The sequence below is a fragment of the Hermetia illucens genome, chromosome 4 (assembly GCF_905115235.1).
Source record: "Hermetia illucens chromosome 4, iHerIll2.2.curated.20191125, whole genome shotgun sequence".
Classification (NCBI taxonomy): Eukaryota; Metazoa; Arthropoda; class Insecta; order Diptera; family Stratiomyidae; genus Hermetia; species Hermetia illucens.
The window spans coordinates 121,721,461-121,741,789 of record NC_051852.1 but is presented as its reverse complement, the minus strand read 5'-3'; the positions used below and the strand labels follow the sequence as shown (position 1 = coordinate 121,741,789).

Sequence of the window (20,329 nt, the reverse complement as noted above, 5' to 3'; positions counted from 1 at the left end):
CACCATTAGAAAAGAGAAACATAGAGCTTTCAAACGAAAAAAAAAAAACATTCAAAATGGCCGCTAGCAGCTATACAGGCCCGAAGTCTGTGAGGCCATGCATCGATCACTTCAGGCATGGTATGAAGCGGCATTTCTCGAGCTGCACGCACGATGCTGGCTTTGAAACTCTTTAAGTCGGTGTAAGTTCGATCGCAGGCAGTCTCCCCTAACTTAGCCCAAAGGCTCGACTCCAGAGAATTCAAATCTTGGCTACCTTAGACCCATTCATCCGCAGTCATGAAATCAGGAACATGCGCCGCTAACCACTGCTAAATTGTCTTGGCTTTGTGCGCGGGGGGCGAGTCCTGCTAGAAGCACCATGGCTTTCCAGCGCATAGAGATGCACTCAATGGCTCGACTATATCCTCCAATATCTTTTCGTACACGCTCGCATTGGTTTTGCCGCCAGCGTCACAGAAATGGATATCAGTTACTCCGTAATGTGAGACGCCCTACCATACCATGACAAAAATCGGATGGTGACAACTTTGGACTCGCGGAGCATTTACTTTGGCTTCATAAGAATTGTAGGCATATACTCCACCATCTTGTCGGTTGAATTTTTCCTCGATGGTAAAAATTTTTTCATCAGAAAATAGAAATTTGCGATATGTTTTACCGCGAAATCGTTACAGAAGAGCAGCACACCGAGTTCGCCGTATTTCCTTCTTTTCTGGCGGTACGCACCGAGACCGAGATCTTCTTGTAAAATACAACTCATACTTCAAGTTGAAATGCCCATTTCCGCCGACATTCGTTTCTGCTTGCGGAGAGGGTTGCGATGAACATACGCACAGCATGCACGTACGTAGCGCGGGCGCCCCCCCCGGCCTGTCAACCACATCAGCTGTTTTGTGGTATTGAGCTAATGTCCTAAAAACGAATCGTTCGTTTACCGGCAGATTTTTTAACAAACTATCAATCTTTTTCGGCGTATTTCCACATTGGTGCAACGCAATAATCGCGATTCTTTTTTCGTAGTTATCGAACTTCATCATGTTGTCGTTCACGCGCTACTCACCTTCGGCACCTGAAAGTCTGACGGAAGTGGGGTATAGTCAGGTACTCTCCGTGCGCAGTGTTATCAGTTTCGGCGGCCTAACATTTTTCGCTATACGAATCGACTGACAGAAGTTATGGCTATATTATGTATAAAGGGTGATAGGACGAACGACGCTGCAATAGATTGTGGATTCCTAAGGTTACGCTAGCGCGTGAAGTAATTTCATAGTGCAGTTCGCCACTGACACCACTGGAGCACCCATATGAAATACTTAAATCGTTCATTTTTGGTTCGGTCCCTGTTACTGACGGTCCAAACAACATGGTATAATCTTGGGAAATGGATAAAAAAAATCATCTAATAACAAGTCGGGAAACCGAAAGCTTGACGCTTCAGGTATACAAGGTTTTGTGTTTCCCTATGTGAGGAGCATAACGTAGTTCTCCATTGGCTTATAGCATTGACCCGAGATATTGAAATCGTTCAGTTCTGGGCAGGTTACTGCCATTACCAGAACTGAGCGATTTAAATATCTCGAAGGGCAGGTTACCGACATTGCCAAAACTCGGCGATTTAAATATCTCGAGGGGCAGGTTACTGCCATTGCCAGAACTCAGCGATTTAAATATCTCGAGTCAATGCTATCTGCCAATGGAGAACTGCGTAATGAAATTATTTCACACATTAACGCAACCTGGATGAAGTGGTATTCCCAACTGGTGTTTTTTGTGATCGACGTATCAGTGCACGTCCCAATTCTAAAATTTACTGCAATGTCGTCCGTCTGTCGCTCTCTATAGTTCTGAGTGTTGGCCGACTATAAAGGACAATGAACGCCGTCTTGCGGTAATGGGGACGAAGATGTTGCATTGCACTGGTGGCGTGACACGTTTTGATTACGTCTGAAATGAGAATATCCGCGATCGAACGGGTTTGCACTGATCGTGCACTGCAAGAGAGGCGTTTTCCATGGTGTGATCACGTAATTCACATTAACGAGAATTCATCAACCAGTATTGGTCAGAACATTGAAAGCAATGGCAAGCAACCAAAAAGCCGGCGAAAACAATGGTGGCTTGATATCCTGGATGGGGATTTAAAGGTCTACATCCTATCAGGCATTTGATAAAATAAAATGACAAAACCGATCACCACAGGCCGACCCCGCTTGTGAACTGATGGCTGAAGAAAAAGAAAAAGATGTGAGGAGCGACGAGTGCACGATAGCTCCGTGTAATATAGCTAAAAATTCCATTGCCCTCTATTTTCTAGAAAGCGATTTAAATAAATCATTTGATGGAAAGCTCTGTGTTGATAATGGTCAACCTCATACGCCTCACACCCTGAGTTTAATATTATTAGCAAATGCCTAGCCCAAAAGGGCTAGGGAGAATTAGATTCTTCTTGAATGGAATTTTAATATTTCACTCGAATTTCAATTATTTTCCTTAATTATGACGTCAGCATCTTATTTGTATGGCTTAGGATGCTGTTAATCAGCTCGAAATTGATAAGTTTGAACTTGTATAACTTTGACACTAATAGTTGGATTTTCATGGAACTTGGCATGTGTATGCACGAGACTGTCCTCTATGCCGGTGCAAAATTTGGTACACCTAGGATGAGCTTAAGGGGAGTTTTTTAGTCAATTTCTAAAAGTTGATAATATACTATTAGTAAATTTATTTGAGCAGATACCGGAATGGGACATCTCTCGAAGATTAGATTTCACATCAGTGTTTTACACAAAACCTTAAAAAGGGCTGCAGATAAATAGATTCTTCATAAATGCGACTTTAATATTCCACGCGAATGTCAATTATTCCGAGTAATTATGACGTCAGCATCTGATTTGCATGTTTTTGGAAGCAGTAAACTCGCGCGAAATTGAATTGAAGTTTGAACTGCTATAACTTTGGCGTTAATTGCCTCATTTCCATGAACTTTGGCACATATATACGAAATATTGTCCCCTATGCTGGTAAAAAATTCGGAAGTACTAGGATGAATTTAAGGGGGGTTTTTCAGTAAATTTCTAAAAAGTAGTAATATACTATTAGTAAGTTTATTTGAGCAGATATCGGAATGGGACATATTTCGAGGCCTAGATTTCATCTAGGCGCACCACCCTGATTTTTTTCGGATTTTTAGGTTGGGTAGTTTCCGAAAACGAGTCCTGTCTCACTTCAAGTGCGTACATTTTGAGTCCTTACTCACGAACTTTGCAAATTATGCCAAAACTAATATCAGTTTGGGAAAGTACAAATCGGGACCTTTCATTTGATATCCCACACAACTATATCCGGTGAAAAAAAATTTTGAATCCCCCCTTTGCATGTATGGGGAGCCCCCCTTTAAACTCCACCTAAATCTATGCCGCTGTATGCGTGAGATTTCATAGCTCCCATCTGTCCACCAAATTTTGTTCGGATCGGTTTAGCCGTTTTGGAGAAAAGTGCGTGTGACAGACAGACAGACATTGAATCGATTTTAATAAGGTTTTGTTTTACACAAAACCTTAAAAATGAACTTCTCGGAATTCAATATAGATTTGGACGCAACTTCCTAGTCACCAATCTGGATGTTGTTCTATTATTTTTCTTTTCATGGTGATGAGGGTCCTTTTTGATTAACATATCCACAGGTATTGAGAACTCTTCTGGTTGAGCTAATAGTTGAGGTTTCTCATCATTTTACCACGGCAAAATGGACGTTACTATTTTTAAGTGAAACCGTCGACAGGCAATACACAGATAACCTCAAAGTTTCAATTGGATCCGGCAGTAATTAGTTTCTTGCTTAGATGGAAGAATTATCTTGCAATTATAATGTCATTTGGTTCAGCTAGGGCAACAATCGCGCCTCCCTTAGAAGGTTCAGCAGTACCGAGACTAGCAAAGGATCCGAGAACGATTTGATTTCGTAATCAATTTTCATAGTCGGTTGTTCAGATATAGATACCCAAGCTAACTATTACCAAATTCGTTATAGGTAGCTCTGAAGATTTTTGAGACAGAGCTTTTCATCTTGAAGATGCATTTCCAGAGAAAGGCTTCTCAATAGCATCCATTTCTGGAGTAAAAATCTCATAATATTGTTCCTCTTACCTGAAAAGAGCTATTTAATTATGCAGATCCGGTTCCTATGAGATACTTTATCGAGAGGATGGTGCTATATTCCACGAAATCGGTAGGCAATATTATCTGGAGCGTAATATGAGACGATCTCTTCTTGTACAACTTTCAGAAGCTATAGCGGGGGATTACTTTATTCGCCACAAGATATGATATAGCCTTGGAAATTGCGATTTACGAAAGTTTGATGCTTTACCTGTTTTGCCTTGAATTTTTTTTGCCGACTTGCTCTTAGCAGGTATTATCTCCATTTGTCGATCTACCGTAAAGAAAAAGAGAAAGGAGCCTGGAATTTCACCTGTTTTGTAAATGTTCTCCCCTTTTTAGATGTATATTTGAGTTGTATCTTAATTCTAGTGGAAGTTGTACATCCTTCTAGTTGCTTGCCACAGAGGGTGTTGAACAAACTTTGCAAGTAGTAATATAATTCCTATTCTGGTTGCTTTTCAGGACTTGATGAAACGATTTTTTTTTTAATAGCAACTTTTTAAGGCTAAATCTTATTTCAATTGGTTTGCTATGTATCTTTGTGATCCTGTCAGGAAAGTGTCGAGAACTTTTAGGAGGTTTAAGCGGTTAAGAATCAAACGGGAGCATGCATGTATTATAACGCTTTAATATCCATGATGGATTTGTAGAGGAAATCCTTCATGGATATGAAAGCGGTATTATACACCCATGCTTACGTTTGATTTTCACCGGCTAAAACCCCCAAAAGTTCTCGACAATTTCCTGACAGGATCACCATTCTGACATTGCTTCACCGTTCTGGTCCAGCCTCAAAATGCTTTTCGAAAGGTTTTCTTAATGCGTGGTACCTTTAAACACTGCCACCTTGCACAGGTCTGCTCGCTGTTATCTCCTTTGTGCGTTTCCATTCCGTGTGGCTTACTCTGGCAGAAAATTTATTCGTTTTATCCATGTCTCTTCAGATCCGAGTATATAACTCGCCATATTAGGTTGCGTCCTGTTAAGTTGGGTTTGAATTATTATATTTTGAGGCCTCTTACAACTGCAAACCTAGGACGGGTGGAGGTGGTATTTCGTCTCACAGTTTCTTCGTTTAGTATATGTTAAAAAACTGCATGTTCACCATCTATTCTTCTCCTGTTGCCTAGACCTCGTTCAGATTCGTTCAGCTGCATACCATACAACCGATGTGCTTCAGCCTTCAGAACATCACGATCGTGTAGGGTGTTGTGCAGCTTTTTCGGAGTGCGTTCAATCTGCATGCAGTTTGAAGTCCTTTGCGATATTTTGGGATCCTGAGCACCGGTCACATTACTGCCGCATGCAAAACAACTAAGCTGCTAACTTGTAATATAAGCATGGCTATGCATCGGGCCACCTTTGGAAGTCATCAAAGCGAGATTTTGACACAGCGTTACCAAAATATGCTCCGTCAGTAATTCTCAGATGCGCAGAAAAACCTAGCTGGGAGCGTTGTCATAACGGACCTTCCCTCTTTACCTAGATACGATATGCGATGTGAAACCTAACATCTGACTTTCGGTATTAAAATATCAAATTTCATCCGAAACAGCCCCGGCTAACGCACTACTAAAGGAACCACCTTAGCATTAATAGATACGCTAGTGTAGGGAAGATTTTGAGCGGAGTTGAATAAATTGCCTTTCTTGGAATGGAACATGAACTTTTCACACAGGTATGGAATCGCTCCCGCGCTGGTCAGTTCGATTCCCCACATATTAGAATCGAGGGAGATCCTTTTTATTGTCGGGAGAAAGTCGATTGAAGCAAGATGCTTTAGAGGTTGTTTACGGGAAATGGGTCTTTTCTGCCTTGCTATGGCTTTTGGTTACGCGGATTTACGCTTCTGGGCGAGATTTGTAGGACATTTCCCACCGATCAAAAAAAACCTCGAACGATGTTGTTCACTGCATACAGATACACAGTTCCTACCTTTCTCAAGATTTAGTATTAATAGTAGTAACCGTTTCTGCGAAAATGAATGTGACAGACAGACAGAAAGGCACTAAACCGTTTTTGCGAAAATGGATGTGACAGACAGACAGAAAGGTACTAAACTGATTTTAATAAGGTTTTGTTTGGCAGAAAACCTTAAATAGGCGGCTTTGCATTTCATGTGCAAATGCCGACTACCTTAGACTGAAGACGGGAAGGTCCCTTTCAACGAAGAATTTACAAACTCTGATTCTTGGAGGAGGAGAAAATAGCAACGGGGTAATACAATATTGAAAGCACAATGGATCTATTGCGGCCTGAGTGCTTGGAATTCCGAATCCCCAATTTTGCTAACACAACCTAACCTAATCAGGTATAAAAGGTGCATAATCCATCAGAAAGGGAGTGTTTTAATAAAAACGGGTTTAAGTGCAATGGTTAATTGCAGAAAGGTGTAATCCAAGTATGCATATCCAATTGTTTTCGCATAGCTAACTGATTTTTAGCATGTTCACGTACCTTCCGCCGAATTAACCAGTGAATTCAAGAATATTTACGACACTGTACCGTAGAATACTGAAGAATCCGCATGTGTGCCCATGCGATTAAGAACGAGCATAATCATTACACGCATTGCACTTTGCATGCAAGCGGCTCAGTTTACACTTTATGACGATCAATAAAATGCAAGTGTGATGCGCCGAACCTGAGGTGATTGCAACGTCTCTTATCACCCAGACGCATTAGGGACATAGGATTACCTATCACGTTGCAATTATGATTATTAATGCAATTGGTTTCGTCGGTGACACGTTCTCTGCGGTTTATTTTGTGTGGGGGCGGTAATGATTTTAAGCTGAAATATAATCTTGATTATTTCATTGTCAATGAAAACAATGTTTTTGTTCTTTTTGAAGAGATTAGTATGCGATGGTGGTATCAGGATTCATGGAAGGGAATAACTGCTAAGTGCTAAAGAATTCGAGGTGGCATTGTGATTGATTATGGCTGGCATTATGGTACACGATCTATTCCAAAGGAGGTAGTCACCATTTAACGAATTCAGTATGAATCAGATGTGTCGTGGCTCTTATGGTAGTACAGAATATATTTGAATAGTAATTTACTACAGCTAAAGAAGATCTATTTCTTGTATCGGAGAATCTGATGTGGCCTTCAAAACGGTGGGATTCATCAGAACCTTTTTTGATTAATTTCAAGTGTCCTGAGACGTTTCGAATAAAAAAAAATCTTTCTATATTTGCAAATCGTTAACCAAAGCTCCTTAAGAATGCACAAAATTTGTTTGAGTATTTCGCGACTACTACCATTGCCAGCTCAATTACAAAATCGATCGTTTTTTCTTCCGCTGAAAGACGAACGCCCAAAATATGGAACTTCAATGAACTCTTGTCACAACAATTCACTCCTTTGGGTTTTCATTCGCCTCGTACCATAGGTATTTTTCCGCGAGCTACTTCTTTGGACTTTTTAAAAAAACACATAGTTTGTTGGATGATTTTTGGCATGTCGGTTGGTATCTTCAATTTCTGTTTTTTCCAATGTGCTAGTGAACCAATTGGATATGGTTTTGACAGCCATTTCAAGAAATCAGTTCGGAATTCAATATAATCCCGAAGCTTTGTAGTCTCCAATATAGCCGCAAATCTCACATAGGTCCTCTTAAGTGAACATTTTATAGGGGCCCATATTCAAGTCAGACCGTAGTGTGCTATGATGCCCAGACTTACGCCCTGGTGTAGCTACCTTAAGGTTACTTCGAAAATCCTGGTGCCTTTATTCCAGCTCCTAGTAATCTTACATCCCGCTTGACCTTTGGAAAATTTCTGGCACCAGGGGCAACACATTTTCAATATCTCATTGGCACCGCACATTTCGGTTATGCATGGAGTACAGAGGTTTCATCGCCTTCCCCATAGAATCTGCAGTTTTGGTCCGAAGATATCTCTAGCCTCTCTACGAGATCATTTAGCCTGCAGTGACCTGTGACTATTCCCACTATGATGCTAAGGCACACCAATCTAAGATGTATATTTCCAACTGACATAAACTAGTATGCTAACTCATTGGTTGGAAGTATGTTTTGCTTTTATTAATGGTACCTATTCCTCCTTCCTCTGATGTGATTTGTTAAGTGATCAATTAGTGGTTTAAGCCGCAGGTCACTGCCACGTTCTCCCAGTGTGCCCCCATCGTTGTATCAGTAATCGAGATTTCGCCTAGAAAGAATGTAAATTTCCTATAAAACTAGACAATTCTATACCTCACTGATAATATCGGGCATTTTGAAGATTGAATGAAGAGGAGGAGGAGTCAATCCCAGAAGGATGCCGTTGTACATGTTCTCATCGTCTTGGGGTGGGGGAGGGATCAGCTTTATCTGTCCTGTGTGGACTTGCAAATCATCAAAGCTTTTATAGTTTTCTTATAAATATTTTTAGAGTATGATGCCCGATATTTACCCTTTATTCCAGCGTTAGTTAGTTCGTCCAGAAATTCATAAACTCTTATACTTCACTTTAGCAGTGATAGTACCCCACCCTGTGGACAACCTCTGGTTGTGTTTATAGCAATAGAAATGGTACCTGTTGATGCTTCTACCCAGATGACACCCTGCCCTGACTCTTCTGTGGATTAGAGCATTCTATATTTATGCAGAGGAGGCAGTGAATTTGTTAGTTCACAGAACTCTTTGCATTCTGTCCCATTACCGGTCAATCTCAGCTCCCTTGTGTTTGCATAGAATTGCTGACGAATACCATTCCACTTTACACGAAAAAAGGTGTGATCGATGTTGTCTGATATCGCAGAACACATATTCAGGGATCGTGCCTTCCTAATCTTGTGCGGGTGAGACTGAAGAGCAGTTAAGGAAAGTACATTTGAACCACGGGTCCAAGTTCCCGATGAATCGTGCAGTCCATTTGTCCCTTGACTCGTTTTACCAAGAGAGTTGTTATTCATTCAGTATGTTTTGCTGTTTTTACGAGCAACCATCTCTCTGAGTATTGTCTCTTGCACTTTGAGACAGCTTTGCATTCTTAAGCATGTAGGCCAATAGGGATTACTCCTCACAGCCGATTCTGAGGCAGTGCGGTAAGCAGACGTCATCCGCAAAGCTCCCGGTTTCTGTGATTGCACAAGGTGCTCACGATGTAACTCTTTGCCGCTGCTGAGATCTGGCCCTAGAGTGGACTCCTGTGTTATTCCTGATGTGATCTCCATCCTCCTCTGGTTCTTCAGCGTCCCATGGGGTAGAGGGCGGACTCTCAGATAATTCCTTAATACCCTCAAGATTATAGGTTCCTAGCCTATCTGCCACCTAAACACCGTCATATCAATGAACATTAATGAATTTAATGAAATTAATGTCCATGTTTTTTTTTAAAGTTGGTATATAAGTTGAAAAAAAACTAGGTTTTTTCTTATCCTGTAATTAATTTTATTTTTTCCCGCATACAATCGTTTCGGAGACCACGTGCCTCCTTCCTCAGTGCTAGTACCTAATTTCAACTTATACCGCCATATCGTTAAAGACATTTCTGATTAACTGTGTTGGGGATAATTCCCCGGCGGTACGTATTCATTGGGTGAATCTGTTCCTAATGAGCTGCAATTTTCCGATTTTTTCATTTTCTTTCATCTGTTAGTTATTTGGGTGTCAAACAGAATCTTACTACTCTCTGACGCAGGGTAGCTACACCTTTTTTTCGCATTTTCGATAAATGTTTCAACTTCCTTTTTCAGGCAGACTGAGAATACTGCTTTGCCTTTGACTACAACTGTGTTGTTTTGTTCAATCCTTTCAAAAAATTTTCTGAAGTTATTTCGCCTTGTTGCTTTACCCACGTTATTCTACGTCTTCAGTGAGGTTTTGTATGTATTTCGTTTCCTCTGCGTGGAGATCAGAAGTGAATGAAGCTCCAAAAGAGGATATTGCAGAATGCAGGGTGGAGGACGAAAGTTTTTGATGGGAGCACGTTTTCCGCGCGTTTAGCGACGAATTACGAATTACGGCCATAGAAACTTTCACACAGACCACCCAATGGGTAACGTAAGCACACGAAGGTGCCAAAGGTTGTATATACAATGCAATTTCGAGCACTCGTATTTTCAAGCAAGGAGGTTTTATCGAAGGTTTAAAGAAATACATAATACAACGGTCGATAAGGGGTACATAGGCAACTGTAGGCCGCTTTACAGGTAGCATTCGAAAAATAAAACCAATTGCTCAACACTTAGGGTGGCTTCAGGTAACCTGTTCATGTCTTCTGAAAGAAACTGTTGCGATTCTGCCTCCTCAACACCAAAACAACCGAATGTAAATAGTGGTCCAGTGCAATGACTGTAAGATGCCGCTAGTTATGGACGAGGAATTTAAGGAGATTTGTGGTAGGATCGAAAGAAAGGCTTTGAGGGGGGGGGGGGGTTGGGTCCTAACAGAGCTTTGCAGCTTGCAATGAAGACTAGGCCCAAACTTTTCTCCGCCACCTTCAAGGGGTGCCTAAAGGGTGGAGTATGCTTCCCACAATCAATAAAGTAGCAGTAGAGTGCTAGAGCGTTAGCACCACATCACTCGATTTACTTGTTGGATCCCAAGGGGAAAATGATGGAGTGAGTCGTCTATAATATATTGTTATCCATAGCCGAAAGCGACAATGGCCTTTTGAAGCGTCAGTACGCTTTTCAATGCGCCTACTCTATCATTGTAGTGAATTTGACAAATGACGCTTGAATTCTGGGGGCTGCTATGTTGTATCATGGATACTGGCTGATATAGGAGTTCCTGGATATTTGGTGATTCTGGTCGAGAATTACCTTCACCATCGCATCAGACGTGGTAATACTAGTGATGGAGGGGAAACAGAACGCAGGAATACATGGGGAACTGTTCTATCGTTTCCTCTGCAACTGTGGAAATGCAAAACGATCTGCTGAATGAAGTAATTGGGAGGGAAGCTTAAAGGACTAAAAGCACAAGTGCCTGAAGGTAAACCGCCGTGCGAAGTATAACCAAAATAGTGATCCTGCGGGGCCGGGGCAGGAGAGACGATTTTTAATGGGTGCAAATTCCACATGCCTGGGCTCTAGTTCAAATACGTACACTGCAGACATACTTATAGATGTGATTTTCGCAAAAGGTGTCCTAAATAATTTATACACTTCGTCTCTGCACACAACGAATCTGCCCCTGGTAAACCCGGATTATTGAGCCAGCACTAGTCTTTTGCATTGTGAAGGTTACCTGAGCTATCTTACTGCTGGCTATTGGCTTCATTAATGCTTAGAGCTCTTCTCCGGGGTCGGGGCCTCGTCCCATTCCTCCGGCATGGCATTCGCCTCCGGCTGACTATTCGTCTTAAATTTTCGAAGATTCAGCTTTAGAGCGTCCAGCCCTCCTTCTCAATAGGCACCAGCTCCATCTATCTATTCGCTTCTGCCCTTTCGGCTGAACCTAGATTAGTTCCTCAGTCGAGCCTAAACTGTTATCATTATTGGCCAGTATCATGTTTACTTCCTTGAAGTGGTCGAGTGGAATTTGTCCATGCCTCTACTCGTGCTCATCAACCAGCTTCTGTTTAGGGATTACACAGCTGTTTCAGAGTTGAAACAGCTTCATGTTGTAATACTGAGCGCACAATATTCAGTAATACCCTCAAGTGCACATGAAAGATTATTAGCTTTCTAAGATTACTAAAGATTCAGGCGAATATGTTTTTAGCTCCTTTCATACGAGGGACTTCTTTGTTAATTCAGTTATTATTTCTTCTAGTAAAGCTTATTTATAACTTCCATTAATGTCCTCCGCTATATTCTTTCTTTTTTTTTCAGCTGTTACAAGAACATCCGGTGGAAAGTATGTCCCACGTGCGATCCTTTTGGATTTGGAGCCGGGCACCATGGAATCCGTACGCTCGGGACCTTATGGTAAACTTTTCCGTCCTGACAATTTCGTGTTTGGTCAGTCGGGCGCTGGTAATAATTGGGCAAAAGGTCACTATACCGAAGGTGCTGAACTAGTCGATGCCGTCCTGGATGTTGTTCGCAAGGAATGCGAGAACTGCGACTGTTTGCAGGTGAGTTCGATTTACTGAATATGTTTGGTTACAATCTTTGATTATATTCTTGTTTCTATTTCAGGGCTTCCAGCTAACTCATTCACTGGGCGGCGGTACTGGATCTGGTATGGGAACACTACTGATCTCAAAGATACGTGAGGAGTATCCCGACAGAATTATGAATACATACTCCGTGGTCCCATCACCTAAGGTATCTGATACTGTAGTGGAACCATATAACGCTACTCTGTCGATCCACCAACTTGTCGAGAATACAGACGAAACGTATTGCATCGACAACGAAGCTTTATATGATATTTGCTTTAGGACCCTCAAGGTGCCAAATCCTAGCTACGGTGACCTTAATCACTTAGTATCACTGACCATGTCTGGCGTGACAACCTGCCTACGATTCCCTGGTCAATTGAACGCTGATCTCAGGAAGTTGGCTGTAAACATGGTTCCCTTCCCACGTTTGCACTTCTTCATGCCTGGCTTCGCTCCACTTACATCAAGAGGTTCCCAACAATACCGAGCCCTAACTGTTCCAGAATTAACTCAGCAAATGTTTGACGCTAAAAACATGATGGCTGCATGTGATCCACGTCATGGACGCTACTTGACTGTAGCTGCTGTGTTCCGTGGACGAATGTCCATGAAAGAAGTTGATGAACAAATGCTTGCTGTTCAAAATAAGAACAGCAGCTACTTCGTTGAGTGGATTCCGAACAATGTGAAGACAGCCGTTTGCGATATTCCGCCGAAGGGACTGAAGATGTCCTCTACATTCATTGGAAACACCACTGCCATCCAAGAACTATTCAAACGTATTTCGGAACAATTCTCGGCTATGTTCCGGAGGAAAGCTTTCTTGCATTGGTACACTGGCGAGGGTATGGATGAGATGGAGTTCACTGAGGCTGAAAGTAATATGAATGATTTAGTATCTGAATATCAACAATATCAAGAAGCGACCGCGGATGATGAATTTGAAGGAGAAGTAGCTGATGAAGTTGAAGGAGAATGTGTTTAAGAATGAAGCCTTATGTAATTTTTAAAATTTAACTTTAGTATCCATCAGAGAAAGTTACTTTTGAATTAAATACTGGCAATTGTGGATACAAGCTGCTGTAAGTTGAGTGGGTTACGATAAAATATTTTCATGATTTTAGTTAGCTTTACTATACTATATATATCAGCATGGGCTTGATATCTAGTCCACGAGGAAGCATTACACCTATTAATTTAAAAAATTAAGGCTTCCTTTTGCTCAGGCTCATTAAATGACGTCAATTTTGTAAAAATATGTACACCATGACTATTGACTCTGGAGCTTGATTCTGATATGCTAACATATATTCTACCAATTAAAATGTGTAACCATTGAATATCAACAATTTCAGTTTACATCCATATATTGTCGGTCTTTATGCTGTAAGTTAAAAACGACAGAAACTGTTTTTTATACGAATAACATACTTTAGTCGTATTTTTTATTACTTTCTATTACATTTAGAAATTATTTATTTTTGCTGGAATTTAGGTAAACCACATACTTCTCTTTTATATTCGCAATCCTATATTGCCTTCATCAAATACGATATCATCCATATTACCTTTAGAGTACTTTTACGTTGAAAGTATCTATAAGATCCGATTGACCAACTGTTGGGGAAAATGTACGATTCACCCATTGCCTTATTAACATCTTGTCACGTCCTAATTTCCAATCGATTTTTTTTTAAATTGTGGCTAACAGTAACTATGATAACGAATAATTTACATCATTATTTTCAATGGAAACAACATCAATCGAAATAAAGAATTCGAAGACTGAGCGATTCGATCTAACAGCGAAGAGGACCAACTTATTTTGACTTTTTTAAATCTGAGAGCTACTATTTTGTCATATAGGTACCCCATTTGTTTGGTTGTCGTATGATATAAATTGCCTATATTTACCAAAAAATGAGGGAAAGAATATTAAGAAAGAATCATTTAATAGATTAATGAATTTTGCAATGTTTTTGTATCAAACGTAAATTATTATTATATACTTTCTATCATTTTCTTTTAATAAACTGCGATCTTAAATATGTACCAAGAGTTCATTTTTGATTAATGCTAGCTTTTATGGCTCATAACTTCACTACCAAGGAAAATGATGTATTTTTTTACGTTTTAAAGGATTTGTACAAAAGAACGTAGGCTTTACCAAACTGCAGTGCATTGAACTAAAAAGATGAGGTGCTTGCTTGACAATCTTGTTCTCGGCGCAATGGGACGTATTCCAAAGGTGATTGCCTGTAACTTCAATGCTTGGGCCCTTGTATGGGGTGGAACAGGGGCAAATGCAAAGGGTGCACTCTATTAGATGCTTTTGCGCAGTTAGATATAGTTCTGGTTAACGAAGGTGCTGTAAACGCTTTCCGGAAAGGGGGTGTGCCTCAACCGTTGACATAACCTTTGTCAGCCCTTCACTGGCGCGTGATATTTCCCGGTACTGTTAGCGAGGGCTACACCTGCAGTAATAACCAGGCAACCTTTGAGCTATGGGTGGTGCCACAGGGCAGAGAAAAATCATGTCCGAAACCGAGAAAGATGTCAGCCTGGTGTGTAAGGTGTGCTTAGACCAATCTAATAAAACAGACGTCTTTACGGAAAGAGCTGTCCATGTGACCAAATGCATCACCAAAGCATGTGACGCGTCTATGGCTAGGGGGAACTACTGGTGGTCAGCCACCGAGCTAGAAAAGCGGCTCAGAGGGCGGTAGGTAGAATCGATCAAGTGCATAAAGAGCGCGCCTATAAGGAACCCAGAAGCTCGGAGCAAGAGATAACGCTTTCAAGAGTTTTGTTCTTAAGCGGACGTAAACTCGTGGGCAAGCGCCTTTATAATCATGATGGAAACATTCAAAGGCCGTCTATCTCCGCAGATCACGTACACTGCCCTGCCCTCTTGGTAAAAATCATCCAAAAGTTATCCCACCAGCAAGAGTAGGCACTGACACCTTCCAATGTGAGACCAATTACGGCATTCACCAGAGAAGAGCTACTATAGATCTGCGGTGAATATGAGACTGCAAAGCTCCGGTTCTGAATGGCGTACCGTATAGGGTCCTTAAGTTTGCCATGAAATGTTAAGCGTTTTCGCTGAGTTGTTCGAAGCGTGCATGTACGAGGGGATATTTGAAGCGGCAGAAGTTACAATAGATTACTACCAGTTATTGAGAATCAACGGTTCTTTTCAAATTGGCAGTATGGGTCCCGAAACGACAAATCAACCATTGATGACATCGAATTGACTACGGGCTTGGCCGAAGATGCAATTCACGGAAAGGGTAGTTCCAGCAAATATTGCAGTATGTTTCCAGGTTACTTATGGCTACGGTGGTGAACTAGATTTTGCTCTGTGCATCTCTAGGTTGGGGAATTTTATTATTATTATTTAATATTAGTAAACTGAGTGCAGTCTACAAAATAACTGCCTTAAGGCAGTGCTCCGCGTTCAGGGCCGTTTCAGATGATGCTGCGTTCGTCACCTCGGGGATGATGTGGATTGATATCCTGGCAGACGAAATGACGAACAGATATAACGTCAGGTCTATGTCTCCTTTATCGCAGACGAACAATGCCGAAAGGGAGAGATCTGTAAATAGATAGCAAGGTCGTTGAATGCTCTGGAAAGTTCGGTGTACAGGTTTAAACTGTTTCACATAAATTCTTTAAAACTGTTGTATATTGCGTTACCGGATGCAATTCAAGAGCAAAAAATATGCAGAAAGACTGAGGACAAGGACATAGGGTTCCATATCTGCAGATTCTATCGTAAATTCAAGGCACTCAATTTAAGATCATCCTGCAGCCTAATACAAGTAAGATCAGTAGGATTTCTGACTGATTCATTCCTGGAAGGTAAGTTCTGGATTTCCATATAAGCCATATATTGTTTATGAACACCTACGCTCAAGAAAGTCAAGTAAGTACTAAAAACACTAGCAAATAGCAAAGCAGCATTAAGCCCCACCTTGGAACATTGGCGGAATTCTCAAAAACGATGACTACAGGACTAACGATTAAACTTCGTTAGCTACTAAGCATAATATGGGCTGACAAATCTATCCAGGAAGAATAGTCCCCATTGCCACTTTTTGTATGTGTGCATAATTCAAAGTGCTTTTCAAACTAATTGAAATAACGCTCGGGTCTTTTTCAAAAAGTATTTTCGGCTCTGTGAGTTGAGGTTCAGGAATACACTGAAAATTGGCAGAGCTACAGAGTTTAATAACCAGCGCTTGGATATTCTGTTAGAAGATAATACAAATGGCGATTGCAACGTAAAAAAAGGATAGAGGAAGGAAAGGAGAAGGGGGAGGTCCCCCGTCATCAATCCTGATGAAAATTGGGCATGTGGGTGGCGCCACAAACTTTTTGGCTATTATGGTTAGGTTTAATTTTTCGACGTTACCCCAAAGGGGAAGATATGTCAGAGAAAGACCAGAGTTTCCTTGTTCTAATTCCGTTGAGGAATCGTATCGATATCCTTCTTTAGAAAGTTATAGTGTTTCAAAGTAGGGCTATTTTGAGGTAAAAAGGGTAGCTTTTAGTTTTAAACACCAGCAATAGTCAAAAAGGGAGAGGCAGAAGATCATTTCTCCCCAATCCAGCCGAAACATTTGTGGTGGTCATGTCCTTGTAAAAAGTAATGGCATTTTAAAAGGATTCGTCATTGGCACCTCTTAGCTGAGCATGAGAGGGTAAGCAAGATATGCAGGAAAACGAAGAAGAAGTTACTTTTATAGTCCCACTTAAAACTCGTTGCAGTCATTCCTTCATAAAAAGAACTGTTTTCATGTTGTTATTAAGCTTAATTATGGCCGCGATTTGCAAGAGGGTTTGTAAAGAGAGCGGCCCTTATTTAGTCCTCTGACCAATTGCAACGATATTTGCCTTACAAACAAGCTTATTAGTGACATAAAAATAGCCCCTTTTGGGGCGCCGCATCTTTTTAAGAGGCAGTGCGCCGCATTCGTTTAACGGAGCTAGAAAGAGGAGACCTTCTTTTCCTTTCTACATACCTCTTTCTTCTAACCTTTTCCTTTCTCGTGTGCTTGCTGAACCAATACCAACAGCTCTACTACCAAACCTGCAGACGGAGAAGGATGTAGGCGAGTAAAAACGTGTCAAATTGTAGCATCTAATCCTCCAGATTCAGGGTTAGGTAGAGCTGAAAACCCTATACGGAAAACCGACGTTACGAAGCACCAGAAGGAGCCTCAGACAGGATGGGCTTTACAATGACGAACCCGGCAATGACAACGAAATAAAAATTATATAAAATATAGGGCTGATGAAATAGAGTTGCAACAGATGCATACCAACAGAAAATTAATGAATTTCTTCAGATACCATTGAGCGCCAGGCATGTTCACGCCCCTACAGAGGAGACTGCAGAGTAGAAGAAGGATACCTTCTACGAGGCAGTTGAGCGGAACGTCGAAGCCTATCCCAAGTATGATATCAAAATCATATTTGGAGATTTTAACAGTCAAGTAGGCACAGAGTCCGTATTCAAGCGATACGATAAAAATGGTAACAGACTGCGGATTATTTAGTTAGCAGTATCACACGAAATGGTTGCTAGAAGTACCTGGTTTGTGCGGAAAGCGGTTCCAATTTATCGCTGCCACCGTTCAGCCTTAATGAATGCCAGAATATATAGAGAGAGGGGTCAATATAGACTCGGATCATATGTCGTTGGCATGGTGTCCCACGCTCGAATAAAAACATCGCCTAGAATCCATTCTGACAATCGGGTGAAAGTTAACACTGAAGTCATTCACAACAGAGCCCTCCATAATACTTATAAGGAGGAAATGGATGCCGCAATAATCGCAGTCAACAGATGTCTTGGAGCTTAAGCGGGTCATCCCGTGTGTCGGATTCGCGGAATCGAATTTTTTTTTTTGCATCAATTGTATCTAGATATAGTGTAGAATATATGCGCAAAGTGATTTTTTGATATTCGGAGTCGTTCGGAAATTATAGTGTTAAACACGCGATAAGTCACATGCCAGATTTATATCGATCGCCGTAATAAAGCTCGTATTTATCGATCCGAATGAATCCGCTAAAAGGACAAAAATTGAAGCCAAGGCTGTACATGTGCTTCTTGAAGAAACCTAAGGTTTATGGACTAGGTATAGCAGATTAATGGTTAGTTAAGGTTTTATGGCTAAAAATCGCATTCTACTTTTTAAATACGTTTTTCTCGAAACCGCATGTTGAAAATCGGCTGCCACCATAGCCCAAAATCTATCCAACGAAATTCTCTGAAATTTTCAGGACTTATTCAGAACATATTTCTACGGTCCACAAGCTAGAATAATTGTGATTCGTTCAGTAGTTTTTTTTTATTCATTGAAGAAGCCGTGAAAAAAACACCAAAATTCGCAAAAAAAAGTTTAACATGGCACCAAAAATTTAGCTTTTTTTTGGAGATGGGTGCATAAATTGTCCTGTATTTCAATAACCAACTATGCCAACTATGCGGGGTGAAAAAATTACTATGCACGCTCAAGACATCAATAAATCTATGGTGAAAAAATCGAATTTGTATCTTTATCCAGTTTTTCACAAAAAAATTCCAAAGAAAGCAAAAAAAAACGGCCTTGACACGGGATGACCCCCTTAAGCATGGCAAAATGATCTTCACAATCACCTGAAGTAATCACTTATTCCGCACAAACATACTTGGCCACAGTCGCAAAAAAAGGTGGAATGGCTGGTTCGACGATGACTAGCAATGGAACGGAAGAATATTGCTTATCGAATAATTTTGCATTCCCAAACAACAGGGGCACGTACAAAGACTTATCACAAACTTCATAGAGTGGAGAAGCGACTTCACAGACGAAAGAAAGAAGCCTGGGAGAACCAACGAGTCTGTGAACTCGAAAAGTACAGAGAGCAACTGTACTAGGCACGAATGTTTTTCCAACAAGTCAGTAATATGAAGTCTTATACGCCTCGATGATCATCTGCCGAGACAAAGAGGGAATCTGATTTCCAATATATGGGGAATTGGGGCGATGGGTTGAATATTCTGACGAACTGCTCAGCAACCAGAATGTCGGCGAGTTGGAGGTCCTACTAACTGAAGACAACGGACAAATACTGCCACCACCAAACATAGAAGGAACAGTCACATTCATCAATCATAAGTCGCCAGGAATCGATGAATTAGTGCTGATACAGCAGAGGCGACGAACTACACCAAGCGGTTCATCAACTGATGCTCAAGGTATGGAACAGCGAATCAATGTCTGACGACTGCTTGCTACGCCGGATAGCCTCATATGCCCAGAACTTCATTGGCCTATACCAAAGAGGTTTCACTCCAGGCAAATCAGCAACAGATCAGATTTTCTCTTTGCGGTGAGCGATGGAGAAACTGTTGGAATATGGACATCAGTTGAATCATCTTTTCATCACTGGCGACCGGTGACAGCATAGCCACGGTAAAACTTTACCTCATCATAGGAGAATTCGGTATCCCAACGAAATTGATAAGAGGGACTAGGCAGATAAAAGTAGCAGGATCACTCTCGAGACGATTCAACATCAACCACGGACTAATACAAGGGGATGCCCTATCATGCATCCTCTTTAACTTGGCCTTGGAGAAAGTGATTCGCGCTCTTTAAGTCCACCCAACTACTGGCCTACACTGACGATATCAACATTATGGGAAGAGTCACCCGAGATGTACATTCTGCCTTGATCTGAGATTTTACCTCGGTGCACTACGCGACATTTTGCGTCATTATATGTCGTTTGGGTAATAGCTATCAGTTCCTACGGAAAGTCTCTCCTGCCTAGAACATTCAAGATACACCCTTTCCACGTTATCGAAAGCTTCTTCGAAATTGATGGGCAGGTGTATCGAAGATCTAAACTCCGCGCACTGTTCCACAATGAGCCGTAGGGTGTTGGCGTGATCAATACAAAAGGGACCGGAGTGGGAACCAGTCTGTCCATCAAGCTTCTGAGTTGCTCCTTGATTATTTTAGATTTTAATTTTGCTACGGTAGGCAGCACGCAGGCACCCTTCCAATTGTCGCACTCAAAACCGGTGCCTTTCT

The 20,329-nt window shown here is 41.2% G+C and overlaps 1 protein-coding gene across 2 annotated transcripts in view; it reads left to right on the top strand.

The window, feature by feature from the left end:
• The window catches only part of LOC119656266 (tubulin beta-3 chain), a 90,724-nt gene extending 76,439 nt beyond the window's left edge, over positions 1 to 14,285 (top strand). For both annotated transcript variants that reach the window (XM_038062689.1, XM_038062688.1), the window contains 2 exons: positions 11,959 to 12,203; positions 12,268 to 14,285. In XM_038062689.1, the coding sequence (XP_037918617.1) occupies positions 11,959 to 12,203; positions 12,268 to 13,218 (1,196 nt within the window). In that variant the 3' untranslated portion in view covers positions 13,219 to 14,285. The remainder of the gene's footprint in view (positions 1 to 11,958; positions 12,204 to 12,267) is intronic.
• The last annotated feature ends 6,044 nt before the right edge of the window (positions 14,286 to 20,329 follow it).